Raw genomic sequence first — 15,000 nt, 5'->3', positions numbered from 1 at the left:
AGCAACAGCAGTAGTAACTCCTCTATGCACGCACGGGACTGCCCACGAATACCATCGCACACAGCAACAGCGACCGTGGACGCGCGTGCTCTGTTGTCTACAGCATACACAGCGTTAGGGCCCCTTTGCAAGCCCCAAGCGACAGGCTATGACAACACAACGAACGTTTTCTTTTTAGTACTCTCTTTCTCTCGGCTGCTCTTGCTTTGTCTGAAAATCTTTCTCTCGGGTCTAAGCCTCACCCTACCATCGCACCACCCGGGAACACAAGGATAGTGCTGACCTGAGATGAAAACAGCGTTGTACTAACGGGTTCCACCCTACTACCTTTCACGCGCACTAGCAGCGAAGTTTTCGCTCGCTTTGTCGCACCTACAAATGGTTCACGTACCGCACTTATCCTTCGAGTTCACGAGTGTGAGTGCGTGGGTTTGTGTATTTGATGTGTGTGTGTGTATGTGTGTATGTGTGCGGTGCAATATGCTGGGAAGACGCGTTTCTCCCTTCCTCCCACTTCCAACAGCTCCCCTCGCAGCAGGATGGCTGGCATGCCTGGTTGCCACACCTCGCCGACAAGCCGCGCCAGCGACACTTGTGGGATTTATTTATGTTCTATCGTAGAGGACGCCATGCCCCTCGCATCAACGCAGGCACAATTCGCTGCCCCTTGGTGCTAGGTACGATATCCTAGCTGCGTGACTGTATGTGTGTTGCCATTCATCCGAGTAGTGGTACAATAAAAAAAAACCTACAAAAAAGGTAAACAAGGCTGGGCAACTGGCTTGCCGGGGTCTGGCTGTGGCTGACCTCCCTGCAGAGCCTGTAGCGAGATGTGTAGGCAGCAGCAACATTTCGTTTGACAGTTGCTGTCGTGGGAATCCGTGAGCAGGCGGCACTGCAGCACAATCCCGAACGCGACCGGAACAGGCGCACGCGTACCAGCCACTGGTGGTGATAGGCCTGGGGTTACTACAAGGACCAACATATACATATACATAGCATATGCTGCGGTACCGGGTACGAACGTCAACAGCCAAACAGCTTGACAGCTCGCAAGTCGCTGCTGAGAGTCACTCCAGGGCACGCTGTGATGAACCAAGAGCATGCGTACCACATGTCGGCTTGCTGGGCCACCTGAGGCGACCGGCATTTCGTCACGGCTTACCGAGGCCGCGCCAGTCAGAAATGTTCGTAGAACGACGTGTGTGTGGACAGTCGAGCGCCAGTCGGAAACCGCCCAATTGACTGTAAATTGCATACAACGTCTGCACAACCGTGTGCACTCCTGGGTGCCCTCCCCCACGCCCTTTCCTTTTCCTTGTTTTGGATGCCTTAAAAATGTCCCAAAAAAATTCATTTTACGGCGACCCAAACACCGCTCTCTGCGGAAGTCAAGGACTGCTGGAAATACACACAAAAAAAGAGTTTTAATCACTTTTGTAACACTGCTATAAACGATCAATGACACTTTTTGCTCACTGTAAAACTATTCCGGCGATGCTTTTGCAGCTGATCGTCGTACAGCATATATCGACGGAACCGTAAAGTGCGAGAAAGGAACAAAAATCGGGCTAAAGAGCGAGAGAGACAGCAAAAAAAATTGTGCCAGTATTCGCGTACAAGTCCTTCCGTGAGTGATAAATGTCTGTGGGGTGGAGTTATTCGTTTATCGAGGGTGTAATTCACCATCTGGTGCGTGTTTCGGCGTGTTCTTGCATGCAATTTCACCACGTGGTGAATTAGTATACATTGTTTAGTACAAGTAGTAAGCGGCCCATACACGTATTAATTCGAATTTTCCATTGCTCGTCTGTGGGCATCATTGGCCTAGTGCTCAATGTTTCATCAATCAGGGCCAGATTGAAGTACGTTTTGTTTGAACAAACTAACGATGGTTTGCTCATTCGTTATTTTGTCCATTTCCTCCAGATGTTCAATTACATATTGCTGCATTCCTATATGATTCCACGATCTCCCACGATGAAATATCGTGTGTTTTAATAGGGAAGATGGATATGTCAACACTGCAAGGCACTAAAATGAAATCGAATGGCAGAACGAAGTGTACCGGGGCAACTAGTAATTCAATAAAATTTATAAACTATAATTTAGCCAAAATCTTTTATAGGCCCCTCTTTTTTAAGAATCGGCTGAATACCCAAAACCCGATGAAAAACATAAGGAAATTAACTGGCAGGAAAGGTAACTGGCAGATTGGCGGGTGGATATAGCTCTGAATGTATGAGCAAGATATATAGCGCGAAAGAAGCTACGATGCTTCTATGGACTCTGTTTGCCTAGGCTCCAAGATGCCAAGCTGAAGCCAGTTGCTGAAAACCAGATTATTGAAATCGGTATTTCAATGCCATCATCCCCCAGCTAGCACGTGTATATGAGCACGCGAAAGAGTGAGAAAAGGGGAAGCGGTCTGCGATGAATCCATGACGGCCGCATGCGAAGAGAAAAGGCTTCCGAGAATAGCCATCACAGGAAAACATGGCTTGATCTTCATTTCCAGTGAAAGAAATACTCAAACAAAGAGAGATAGAGAGAGAGAGATAGCACGAAGAATGATGTACGATTTGATGCTGACCAACAACTGACCTCCACACACCTGACACACACAAACACACACCCACACCACGGTCCTCTCGCGCAACAGCGAGAAGCATCGAAATAATGATCCACTATGCTAATCGCTTGACCTTGCCCGGCTCCACAGCCCCACTGATGCTGCTGCTGCTGCTGCAAACCGGAACATCTGTGAGCGTTAGTCACACAAACTCCCAACCAACCATCCAACCGGCGCTGCTTATGCCGCCACGCGACCTTCGCATCACGGAAGCAGGCCACCTTCATCCACCTCCACCGCACCGGCACGCTGCCCGCGCTGATCCACCGGCCTTCCTTGGCCGGATCGAGCAGTTATATCGGGTTTCACTCACATTCGCTCTCCGCCAGCTCTCTGCGGGGTGTGAGGGACGCGAAAGGGGTGTGAAACGCACTTTTGCAGCTTCCAATCATTCCGGATGTTCGCCGGTCAGGCCGGCGAAACCCCTCTATGCGAACCACCGAGTTAGCCTAGCATCCAGATGAAGTTGTTTACTATAACGATCAATAACGCGCTTTATAGCCGCTTCTGCTGCTGCGGACTACAGGCTACGGGCTGCAGGCTGCTGAACCCGCTACCTGCTCGAGGCGATCATCCATGGCACGCGCGCGCTATTCGTGCTTTCCGTCTCCGTGCTTTGTGGGCTAGTGGTGCAACGTTGACCATATCTCGGTTTCGCTGTGCTAACATCCGTTCGAATGGCATTGACCACCACTATCCGTAACCTATCAGGGCTCCCTATGCCCTGCGGGGCAAGCCACCGAAATAGATCCACCAGATCGCGAACATTGCGATCGCGGGCATTCTCCGCGACCTCGGGCCATCTCTTGAACTCGGCGCCTCGCAGCTCTCAAGAGCACTCCATCCGCGCACCGTTTTCGCATTTTCTTTGTAATCGTTTTCGCGACGCGAAAATTGAAACTGGTGTAAGAGTGCATGACAGGCAGATCTTTACTCTTGAGGGAGGCCACAATGGGACTGCCTTCAGCCAGCAGCAGCAGCAGCAGCAGCAGCAGCAGCAGCCTCTTCAGAGACACCAGTTGCCAACGGATTGGATAGGATCAGATTGTGATTTACTTTATTGCTTCTAGAGTATCGTTTTAACTAGCTTCAACGAATGAATGAAGGGATGGCGGGTATTGCCAGTGGCGTGCTCGATGCCGATCGTGTCAGAAGCCGGCAAAGGACTCGCCCGGTCCACTCGCTTCCTCTAGCGCACCGCCAAGGCACTCGTCGGTGATGAACTGACGGGGATCGATCTGCAGGAAGAAGGAGATGGCATAAGGAACAAACAGTTAAGCAAAGAGAAGGAGCCCGCTGTGGAACGAGGCTGAGGGAAAAGCTTACCTGGGTCGCACGTACCGCATCCCACCGGTAGTGTTGGTAGAGGGCGATGCGTTGCAGCTGCAGCAGCGAGCGCAACCGATCCTTGGCCACCGGTTGCAGGAGCCGCTGTAGCAGGTCCCGTCCTGCCACCGGTATCGCGCCACGCCGGACGGGATCATTCGGTTCGGGAATCAAGGGTGCCCCAAGTTTGACACTGGGTATCTTGCTACGTGGGACGGAGATCGCATCTTGCCGTTGGCACAGGTACTGCGTCGCATCTACATTCGGAAACTAGAGAGAGAGAGAGCGAGAGAGAGAAATAAAGGTTTGGTTCTTGCCGGAGAAGGGGGAGGGGGCCACCATACACCCCCTTTCCTTAAAATCCATTCTAGGGCAATGCGGATATCATTTCCAATGTTTTTGGGGTCTCTAAATTGATTGGTTACCTCAAAGCGGAGTTTACTCCACTGTTTCACTCTCCGCATTCCCTTAGGCCTCGCAATTCAAAGCAGGTTGATGGGAAAATTAAATCAAGAGTTGGTTTTTGGTCCTTCTATAGTAATTTAATCCCAATTTAATCCAATAACAAAGCGAAAGAGAGAGAGACAGAGAGACAGAGAGAGAGAAACAGAGAGAGAGAGAGATAAATGGAGAGAAGAGAGTAGTACTTCTATCGCAACTTATAAAAAAGGTGCCAAAAGGTGTTTGGAAATGGAGAGCATAGCTTTCAAGCTAGCAACAAGAATTCAATTGGCACCGATCTTCAGCACATGGCATCGGATCCAGCGTGACCATTAAATTGTTGTTTTAAGGAAACTTACATTCACTACCTGCACATTGCCCAAATGGACGATTTGTTAAGAGTTAACCGTGGAATGGCTGCTGTTTATGATCATAAATGATCAATATCAATTAATTATTTTTACTCTTCTCATTTTTGTCAGTATCTTCTATAACCTGCACGCACATAGAGAATACTTCTTATAAACCGAGTAGAGAATACGTTTTATGCACCGGACATATTGTAAATTTTGCTAGAATTAGGAATAGCATTAATGCCGGTATATCTAGTGTTAACTACAAGTTGCCGTCGCGGCCCACCATGCGCTACAATGCTGCTCGGGCGCTACTGCTCTTCCATCACACTTCCCTCGGTGCCCCCCTCCCTCCTCTGGTCGCCCGTTTATGATGTTGCTGCTACTAATGCTCGTGATGTAGGCTGCTATGCTCCGTCGCCATCACCACCACCACTCTCAGAGTCTGTCATCGCTCTCAATCGCTCCCACTTGTCTCCTCGTCTTCTTCTCTTCGCATCTATCGCTTTACCGCGCTCTGTTTCGTTCTACAATCCACTTCAGCCAGCCAGCCAGCCTACTCGTAGCGGGTAGGACGTAGCCTCCACAGTCCCGTATTCATGTCCACCTAACCAACCCTTGACACTAACAACCAGCTGCTGCTGCTGCTGCTGCTGCACCCTTTGCCGGTGCAACACAACAAAGGAGAGGCGCGAACGGCGTTTGATTTGGTTAAGCGGGCCGCACACGCTAAATTTTATCAAAAATAATTTCAGAAAATTTTCAGAAAGCTGAAAACATATTGATGAGACTGCATATTCGCGTCGTCTGTGGGCCACATTGACGAACACGCCAATCTGTCAGTTAGCATGGCCTTCAGTTTTTCGTTGAGTGGTGGGAAAATTCAGCCGATTCTTAACAAAGAAGGACCTATAAAAGATTTTGGCTAAATTATAGTGTCTAAATTTTATAGAATTACTTTTTTAAATCAATTCCTTTTCTAATTTAGTCCCTTTTATCTGATTATTTCGTACCACACCAATTGCCTATATGTTGAAAATTTCACAGAGATTGTCTGGCTAACATTAATTGCGTCTGCCGCCCAGGTTGATGGAACATTGTTGACTATGCCAATGTTGTACACAGACGATCAAAAAAAAATAAGACGTCAATTCAGAGTAATTTTTGCATCTAAACCATTGATAAATAGGATTGAGCGTGTATGGGCCGCTTTAGTTGCCCGCGGGAGAGAGGAAGAAGGGAGAAGTGAATGGAGAGGCGTACATTCCTACAGCTATGCGCGCATTATGCTGCAATGTGGGCCAGCCGTGAACTTATGGTCGGATCGAGCCACTAATTCAATAAACCCTCAACCACGCTCACGCACACACACATATACACGCTTATACGGGCGGCGGTCGGCGGTGCCTTTCGTATCGATGGCCGTGGCGTGCACTTCAACCTCCCCACCCTCCCCCCCTTCCCTTCCTGGACACAGCGAATCGATTGCAATTCCCCGACCCTGCGTCGGTCGGTTGGATGTTTTTTTGTGAAGGGAAAGATGCTGGGTCCGCGAGGAAAGTGCTCGCGAGTGAACGAACTATCGAGGGGCATCTTCTGCACCGACGTCACCATGCTGTTGCTGCTGCTGTCTGGCGCGTCTCGAGCGTGGTGTCTTGCTGGTTCGCCCGCTGGGTCTCCCAACTGGCACTCCCCACTGGCCAATCAACGCCGTGGGGTCAAAAAGGAGAGCTAAACCGGATGCATCCCGGTTTATAGGGTGGAGTTGCTCTCGACACCCAAATTGGGCCGGATGGCAGAGTGCGGCCGCTCCTCTGCCTTGATTGAAGTCGCCGTTTTTAGTATGCTCGCGCGCATATGGAGCGAACCATGGAAGCTTCCAGAGCGCTTTCCCCCAAAAAGCAATATTATTCTTCGTTTGGTTTCCGGGGTGTTTGTCACTTATCGCTTGCTTCACAGCAGAAGTTATCATTGAATGATGGTTCCCTCACCAAACGAGAAAAAGAAACGAACCAGAGAAGAAGAGCAACAGTTTAATATTTGACATCACAGGAGAAATCTTTCTGTTCTTTGCGTATATCGCACCAGTTGCCTGTAAACTCATTAAGACTATCAAAATTATACATCTTTTCATGAAAAAAAAAATTAGAAAAGCAGTAGCAGTAGTTTGATTTCTTGCAAACTTTTTTGAAACCCCGATTTGTGATTTGGGGGCCCCAACCAGCGGGACCAGCTCAACACTTCTCAGACGGCAGGCTCTTTCACGCTGTTAACGCGCGTTAGCTCTTGCCTCTTCCTGCTCTCTTCTTTCTTCAGGCTCACCAGGCAGACCGGTGGCTGGTGTGTTGTCTAGCAGACTGATTTGCTTGCTAGTGTCGCATCGCAATTTGCGTCAATTTACGCAAATTTTGCGCCCTCAGACCGAACTGCACTGGTGTAGAGAAGGCGAAGAAGAAGAAGAAGAAGAAGAAGAAGAAGGAGAAGGACATGGAGAGGAAGAAAGAGAGAGTGAGATCCAAGGGTGTGTATCTTGGGTTTATCTTCATCAGGGCATCAGTCATCCAGCCGTACGAGGGAGGGGAGAGAGGGGGGGGGGGGTAGGGCGGGTTGACGCAGCCACTGGTTTAGCCACTAGACGGCAGGACAAAGCGGCAGGTTCCTCGCCCGCGAAACCTTGGCTGAGAGATGGTATGCTGTGCATGCGCGAGCACCACCACTACGTGCGTGCTTCCAGCTAGCACCAGTTCACTGCTGGTCGAAGGGTGAACGTCCGACTTCAGTTGCCGCCAAATCAACCCAGCAGCCCCTGTTGCCCTGATGCCCTGCTGCTGGTGCAATACGACCATGAGACGTTCGATTTAGATCGGATCACAGCGGGACTGCGTTCGCGTTCGCACCACGCCACATCGCGATGATATGACCGAGCGACCCCAGTGGAACGTTTCGTCCGTCCCCACGTGCGGACAATTACGCGGTGACGGTGTCGCGATCGACCTCCCACGATAAGCACGCCCGAGAAGAATAAAAAGGAGCGGGAAAAGGAGGAAGAAGGAGAAAGAGAAGGAGAAGGAGGAGGAGGAGCAAAGCCGAATCAACCAAACGCAAGGTTGAATCTCTGAATCTTCCGCTTTCACCAGTGGACATCTGGTGGCGGCACCTGCTCGCTGCCAGCCAGCCAACCAACCAGCTTGAAGTACTACTCCCCGCTAATTGACCCTGCCGGACTATTACCCAATTGTGCCGGGGGCACTCCGGAAGCACACGATTCACTCCACCACACTTTGGCCTGGTGGTGGTGCTGGTGGTGGTGGTGGTGGTGGTGGTGGTGGTGGCGGACGCCCGGAAGCAGTAAAGCATCGCAGTGGTATACTGCGCTGCTGCTGCTGCTGCTGCTGCTCTGAGTCCGGAGTGCTCATTCGAGCTCGAGTGTCGAAAGCGATCGATCGATCGCATCCAAGGCTTTGAACACGATGACCTTCGGCGGCAGCAGCACAGAACGGAGAAGATGCGCAATTAGGCACTCGGCACAGCTCTAGGGGGAAGCACTGTCGGTGCTACTTCCGCGTCAGGGGCCACCACCTACCGGACCACTGCTGGTCCGCGTTCAGTCGTTGCTGGCACCAATTGGGAGGCCACTTACCAGATGTCTGTACGAAAGGCCGGTGGCCGATTTTTCGATTGACAGGGGGGTTTTTGTATAACTATCAGGATCCATCAGTGTTCTGGAAGTGGAAAAGCGGTAACAGTCTGTGGAAGCCATCACTTTCGCTGCTCGGTCAACTGCACATGGGACTGCACAGTCGCTCGCTCCCTTGATTGTGCTAATGGACTCTTTGCTGTTACCGGAACTCCTTGCTTGTAACGGGCACTCAAGGGAAGCCCCAAAGAATGTCAAATTTTTGATTCTCAACTTCGCTTTTTGAAGGATGCTACCGGGTTTTTGGGGACTGGAGTGGAGTTTTTAGAGGAAAAAAACGTCTTGTACGTCGCCACAGCTCGCTCTTGTTTCGCGAGATGATCCGATGTGGGCCAAGTATTGGAACAGAATCCCCACGGGGGGGATTTAGCGACAAGGCGACATTGTTGGAACCAACAGAAAACCCGCCCAGGTGACTCCCTGGACACACAGACACACAGGTTGCGTCGAGATCGATTATCGCTCACCTAACGAGCCACTCGCCACTCGCCACTCGCCACTCGTCTCCTGAACTGTTAACGAGCTCCAGCAGCCTCAAGAGGTGCCGCGGCAGGTCACCGAGGTGCCAATAGGTCACGCTACGGCATCGGGTGCATCGTGACGCACCCCGCACACCCTGCACTCTCGGCATCGGGCGAGTCGATTCGATTCGATTCGATGGCGCGATGTCCTCATCAAAGCGACGCTCGTCACGTCCCATTCCAATCGAACGTCTCGGACCATAATTATTTCCCCATTATGGCCGGACCCTCTTGCGGAGGGGGGCGTTTCTCAACGCGCCACGTGCAGAGGAGGTCGAGCTCGCGGTGCCCACTGACCGAGTTGCGCGCGCACGGGCGCGCGGCCGCCCGGTTGGTGCCATGACGCGCCAGAGTGTCTTCTCCAGGGCGCAAGTGCGCCCGCACATACATACACAGACACTCTGGCGGCCTTCCGCGGCCGCGCCGAGCCGAGATTTCGATTTGTGGCACCAATTAGGCAGCGCGAGCGCGCGCCATTGAGCGTGCTGTGCATGCGGCGGCGCATGTTGCTTGTGGATAAGATCAGCTGGCATTACGTTTTCCCAGCAGCAGCAGCAGCAGCAGCAGCAGCAGCAGCAGCAGCGGCAGTGGCAACCAAACCAAAACACTACGGCCAGCCCCTATGAGCCACAACGGTAGCCTTCGAGCGCTCGAAAAGATGATGTGAGTTGAAGGCATTCAATTGCACGAATCAATCTCCCTACAGCCCCGACGACCTCGGCCTACCAGCATCCAACGCGCAGGGGCCTTATCAACCTCCCTTCCTCCCTTTTCCCTCCTCTCCGCCGAAAGGTCGCTGGCGGCTTATCAGCGCACGATCGGCCGAAGGTTCTATCCGGGACGGATCGGATCGGATCGGATCGGATCGAAGACCGTACCGCAAACTGTGCCTGCTTCCGGGGGCCGCGCCACGAAAACCGCGAAATATGTTCTCAACCCCGTCCTCTCGCGGGTAAGACGCACGCACGGCCTTGGTTTGGCGTGCGGCGCGCTTGGCCTCCGGCCGCAACATACAAAACAGCAACGAGAGAGAGAGAGAGAGAGAGAGAGAGAGAGAGAGGGAGCCGCTCGCCCCACGAGAAGACGATGAAGCTCCATGGGAATCGGATGGCGCCACAGCTCGGAGGGCGCGCGCGTGCGGGGCACGAACAAAAAAAAAACTGGTTCCACCATTCACCCCCGCCACCCCTATCCACTCCGTAACTTCCACTACCTTTATGTGGGGCAGGGAACGGGGGTTCAGGTGGCCCCCGAAAAGGTGGCAAAGTGGCGCTTTAACACCCGGGTGGCCGGGTGGCCGGGCGGCCGGGCGGCCGGGCGGCCAGGCGGGCACCGACGACCGGAACCGGTTTATTGAATTTCAATCGCCCGGAGCCGTAGAACGGGATCCGCGCGACACTACGCCAGGCTTCACAAGGGCTTTGAATGAAACACCACCACAACCACCACCACCACCAGAGACAGAACTTTGGCAATCGCCCTGGTCCTGCGAGGCTCCCGAGGGGGCGGATGGTAGTTGAATAGTTAATAGCGAGCCGAGTGTGGCCGAGTGGCCAATAAATATTAGATTTTGGCTCGGAACAGATCGATCCGGACCAGCCACAGGCCTCTCTCTCTCTCTCTCTCTGTCTGGCCTAGTAATGTCAGGTGCTCAGCCCGGTGAGAGAAGCACCCAATTAGAAGTAAGGACGCGTCTAAAGCGGCCCATACACGCTCCATTTTATTGATCAATCCGTGCAGCTTGCATGCATTGACGTGAATGTGTTTATGTGTGTGGGCTACATTGATGCATTTGTCGATCAAATTTAAATCGGCCCACACACCCTTAATTATATTCATCAATGTTTTTGAGAGCAGAAATGGCGTTTCATTGGTTTCCGGCGTTACGTCCATTAACTTACATGCAAACATTGATAAATAAAATGGAGCGTGTATGGGCCGCTTAAAAAGTTCTAGCTCGTGGCTCTGCTACATTCGTTACTTCAACATTCAACTGCCAACTGAGGAAGGAACGGGTGGAGGTTGAATGTGAAATTAGATGGTTTCCCCCTCCAACTCCCCCCCCCCCCCCCTTGGCTCGTCGCTGCTCGTCGCAGTTCACAGATCAAGGACACCCTTCCATCCAGGACATGGGAAGAACAAGAACAAGAGTTATCGGATCGATTCCATTGTCGTCAGTCATACACACACACACACACACACCAAGTGCATCGGGAATTGCAGAAAGGTAGGTTAGTAATAGTGTGCGATGCAGCGCTGTGCACAATTGTGTGATGTCCCCAGGTATGCTCAAGGATATCTTTGCCAGGAATTTCCGGAATGCCTGGCGAACGTATGAGATAAGAGACCGCCACCAAGAAGATGTTTATCCTCGACTGCCGGGAAACAGGAGCTATTTTCGGAGGTCACGGCATCCCTCCTGTCACCCCAAGGGTGGGGGGGGGGGGGGGAGGTAATAAATAATGAGGGCCGGTCGGTCCCCTTTATCCCCAATTTGCTGACTCGGACCGAGACCCGGGGCGAGGCAGGCGAGGTCCTCTGGCATATTCATAACTTTGGCACTTCTTCGTCGTTTCCTTTCACTTTCTACGGTTTTCCCACCGCCTCGGGAGGGGAGGGGAGGGGCGTGGGGACGGTTCCAACAAACCCGCTCGTTTAGCCGTTGGATTTAAATTTTGTATACACGCGGCACGCACTCACCACCGCCTCCCGAGATCGTAGTCGGACTGAGGAGGAGGATGAGGATGGCGGGGTGAATAACATGGATCCAGGATCCAGCAGCATCCAGCTACATCCAGCAGCAGTCCACGCGACGAGTCTTCAGTTCAGTCGAACACTCTGTCGTGCTCTCTCTTTCTCTCTCTCTCTCTCTCTCCGCATCCTTATCGAAACAAATTTTATTCTTGCGCGCTGTGCGGGTCTGTTCATTACAATTCTCGCATGCTCCCTTGGTTGCTGCTGCTGCTGCTGCTGCTACGCCAGGCGGCTGGAAGGCCCATCGTCGTTCGCATACAATTGTGCGCCCGCTCCATGCTTCTCATCCCTGTCCCACCTCCCGAGCAGCCCGTGGGGGGGGGGGGGAGGGGGTCGAGACCCGAGATGCCTATAAAGGCCGCGCTTCGAGCACATTCTGCTTCATTCGTCATTCTGCCACCGAACGCGACAGACAACAGAAACCACAACGGAACCCCTTCTCCAACCAACAACAACCAAGCAACAAACAGCCGGTACGGGGCGTGAGTGTGTGTGTGTGTGTGGGTTGGGGGGGGGGGATGGAGGGGGTCGAGTGTTAACGAGCCAGAAGACTCTAAGGCCGGCGTGCGGCTCATCTCGTTTGTGCGAGTGCCTGTGTGTGTGTTCTCAGGATACTAAGCTGCTATGTGTGTATGTGTGTGTGTTTGTGTGTGTCTTCCGGACTAGCACCAACCTCGTTTGTTACCAGGAGGACCACTTCTCTTCACTACTTCCTTTATTGCGCTTTTTTTTTTATTCTCCACCCCTCTTGCCCTTGTCTGGAGATCCGGACGTCTTTCGAGGGGGCTCGCAATCCCCGCGAACCGCATCCCCCGACAACGAAGTGGCCATTGATGAACCAATCAACCGCATCTCTCGCATCTCTCTACTCCCACCAAGGGTAGACCAACAACAACACCAGCAACAGAAGAGTAGCAGCAGCTGACACAGGGATAATGTGTATCCACCGAGATGTTGTTTTGGTAGTGTGGTGCTGCGCGTGTCTGTGTGTGAGAGAGAGAGAGAAAGAGAAAGAGAGAGAGAGAGAGAGAGAGAGAGAGAGAGAGGTGGGGCAGTGCAGGGCCACGGTTTAACCACTTGGCCAAATCGAATGGCGCTAGTATGCTGTGTGCGCTTGATGGTTTGGTGCAGCCACCGGAGCTGTATCCCCCCCCCCCCCCCACCCCCGCAATCCTACCCCTCCACCCCTCGGTTTGTGGGAGCCAGCTGCAGCCCTTCCATTCCTCACGACACGACGGCACGGATTCCCTCTCCTACCCCCCTACCCCCCACCCCCCCCTTACGCACACCTACCCTCACTCGCCCAACGGCAGATCGCGGTGCACTTCGTTCGATCAGTCGGTTGGCAGTCACGCCTGAACCGCGCGCGCCCCCAGCCCTATTTTCTGACCTGGTTTCGATGGCGGGAGTCCATGCTTTGAGCCGTTTTGGTGTTTTTCGGAGGGGGAGGAACGTGAGCGATCGCGCGGTAGATCGCGCAACAGTACCACAACGGCCAAAGCCAACGCAAATTGGCCGGTGCATGCGCAACAGTCCCAGCCTTCATGGCGGATGGCGCGCGCGGATCTGGCACAGATGGCCGTTGTCTTCGCATGCTCATCTCTTTTTCGCACCATCTGTCTCCCTCTCTCTCTGTAGCTGGTTCGGCTATTTCTGCTTTTTGGCATCTACTTGGCGTCGCGTCGCCTCATCTTAGTCCCACCAAAAACCAATTTCTAATCTTTGCCCTCCATCGCTTTGTGTTTCGTCCACAGCAACATGAAACTCTGTGCCGCACTACTGCTGACCGTGGCCCTGCTGGCAACCGGCTGTACGGCCAAACCGATGCCCCAGGAGCAACCATCACCAGCGGCACCCAGCACTGACGCCAGCACCGTAGAGGAGTCGGTGGCGACGACGACGACGACGACGACGACGGCAGCGGTGGCCGAATCTGCTGGCACCACCACCACCACCACCACCACCAACCAACCATCAACGAATGCTCCGGTGGCAACGCAACCGACAGCAGCGGCAACGGCGGTGGTGGTGTCGAGTGATGATGCCGATGGTGGTTCCATCACAACGACAGAAAGCTCGGTGACCGATGCTACCAACCCGGTCACCGAAAGCAGCGCTGTCACCGAGGCACAGGGTGAGGGCGCCAGTAATGATGAGGTGGCCGCTGCTCCGGCCGCCGCCTCAGTTGCCGCTGCATCGTCCGATGTAGTGAGCAGCGTCAATGCCCCGGAGGTCGCCACCGCAGCATCGGCGGAGCCCGTGACCACGGCGACTGAAGTCATCATCACCGGCACTGGCACCTCTAGCGAGCTCCCGTCCGCCGAGGCTGCTGCTCGGACGACGACGACAACGACGACGACGACCGCAACAGTGACGCCGGCCACCGAGCCTGCCCAAACCAGCAGCACATCCACGCCCACCAACGTACCCACCACAAGCACCACCACCACCACCACCACCACCACCGGCAACCAATCGGACGAATCCGGATCGTCCGAGTCGGCCGGCAACTGAAACCGGCCGGGTCCTTCGCTTGCGGTGGAGCCTTCCATTTCTTCACCGATGGTTCCCCCAAAGAAAACACGCGGATGAGAGGGGGGGGGGGGGAGGCGCCGATTACACACACACACACACTCTCGCAGTTACTGCAAAATTATAACGCATCATCTAGAGCTGGATGATCGAGGAGGGGACCCACCAACTCCCCAATCATCCTTTTGAGTGCCGGCCCGCCCAGGGGGGGGGCGGGGGTGTCCCAGTCCTGTAGTGCGTTATATCTGAAACTGACAACACAAACACACACACGAACGAAACAGAAATAGTGGCGAGGGTGGAGTTTTTGGGGGGGTTTGGAATGCAAAATTGGTTTAAGGTAAGAGTTTAGCAGCGAACGAACGGAATCGAAATCGTTTGCAATCCAGCTGCGAACTGCGGGAGAGGGGAAGGGAGGGGGTGATAAAACAACGCCTTCCCCTCCCAAAGATGCGATAAAGCGAGCGATAGAGAGAGAAAGAGAGAGAGAGAGAGAGAGGAAGAGGCGAAAATAAATGTGGAACATACAAAAAAAAGGATGGATTTAACCCTCAACGGTTCTTTTTTATGCGCGCGCATGCAATTTGGTTCGTAAAATATCCAATTATTTAAAAACGGCTAGATGAAATGGTTTGAATTTCGCTAAAGTACATTCCGCCCCGCCCCCAACCAAAAGCCCGATCAAGCAATCTGCACTCACCTGACCGGTGTACATGCGGCAGGCCAACACACCGAGTGCCCACC

General features: G+C 53.2%; 2 protein-coding genes across 2 annotated transcripts in view; both read right to left on the bottom strand.

The window, feature by feature from the left end:
- LOC126579612 (uncharacterized) overlaps positions 1 to 454 on the bottom strand; it is a 7,104-nt gene extending 6,650 nt beyond the window's left edge. Inside the window, exon 1 of the mRNA XM_050243079.1 lies at positions 284 to 454. The gene's annotated coding sequence lies outside the window, so the exon portion shown is untranslated. The remainder of the gene's footprint in view (positions 1 to 283) is intronic.
- Positions 455 to 3,678: 3,224 nt separating this feature from the next.
- The window catches only part of LOC126579527 (serine/threonine-protein kinase S6KL), an 18,445-nt gene continuing 7,123 nt past the window's right edge, over positions 3,679 to 15,000 (bottom strand). Inside the window, exons 7-9 of the mRNA XM_050242903.1 lie at positions 14,957 to 15,000; positions 3,959 to 4,228; positions 3,679 to 3,870 (exon numbers count right to left, since the gene is read on the bottom strand). The exon at positions 14,957 to 15,000 is cut by the window's right edge and continues 45 nt beyond it. Coding sequence (XP_050098860.1) covers positions 3,781 to 3,870; positions 3,959 to 4,228; positions 14,957 to 15,000 — 404 coding nt within the window. The 3' untranslated portion in view covers positions 3,679 to 3,780. The remainder of the gene's footprint in view (positions 3,871 to 3,958; positions 4,229 to 14,956) is intronic.

The sequence above is a fragment of the Anopheles aquasalis genome, chromosome Y, assembly GCF_943734665.1.
Source record: "Anopheles aquasalis chromosome Y, idAnoAquaMG_Q_19, whole genome shotgun sequence".
Taxonomy (NCBI): domain Eukaryota; kingdom Metazoa; phylum Arthropoda; class Insecta; order Diptera; family Culicidae; genus Anopheles; species Anopheles aquasalis.
This window is presented reverse-complemented; position numbering and strand designations above follow the sequence as displayed.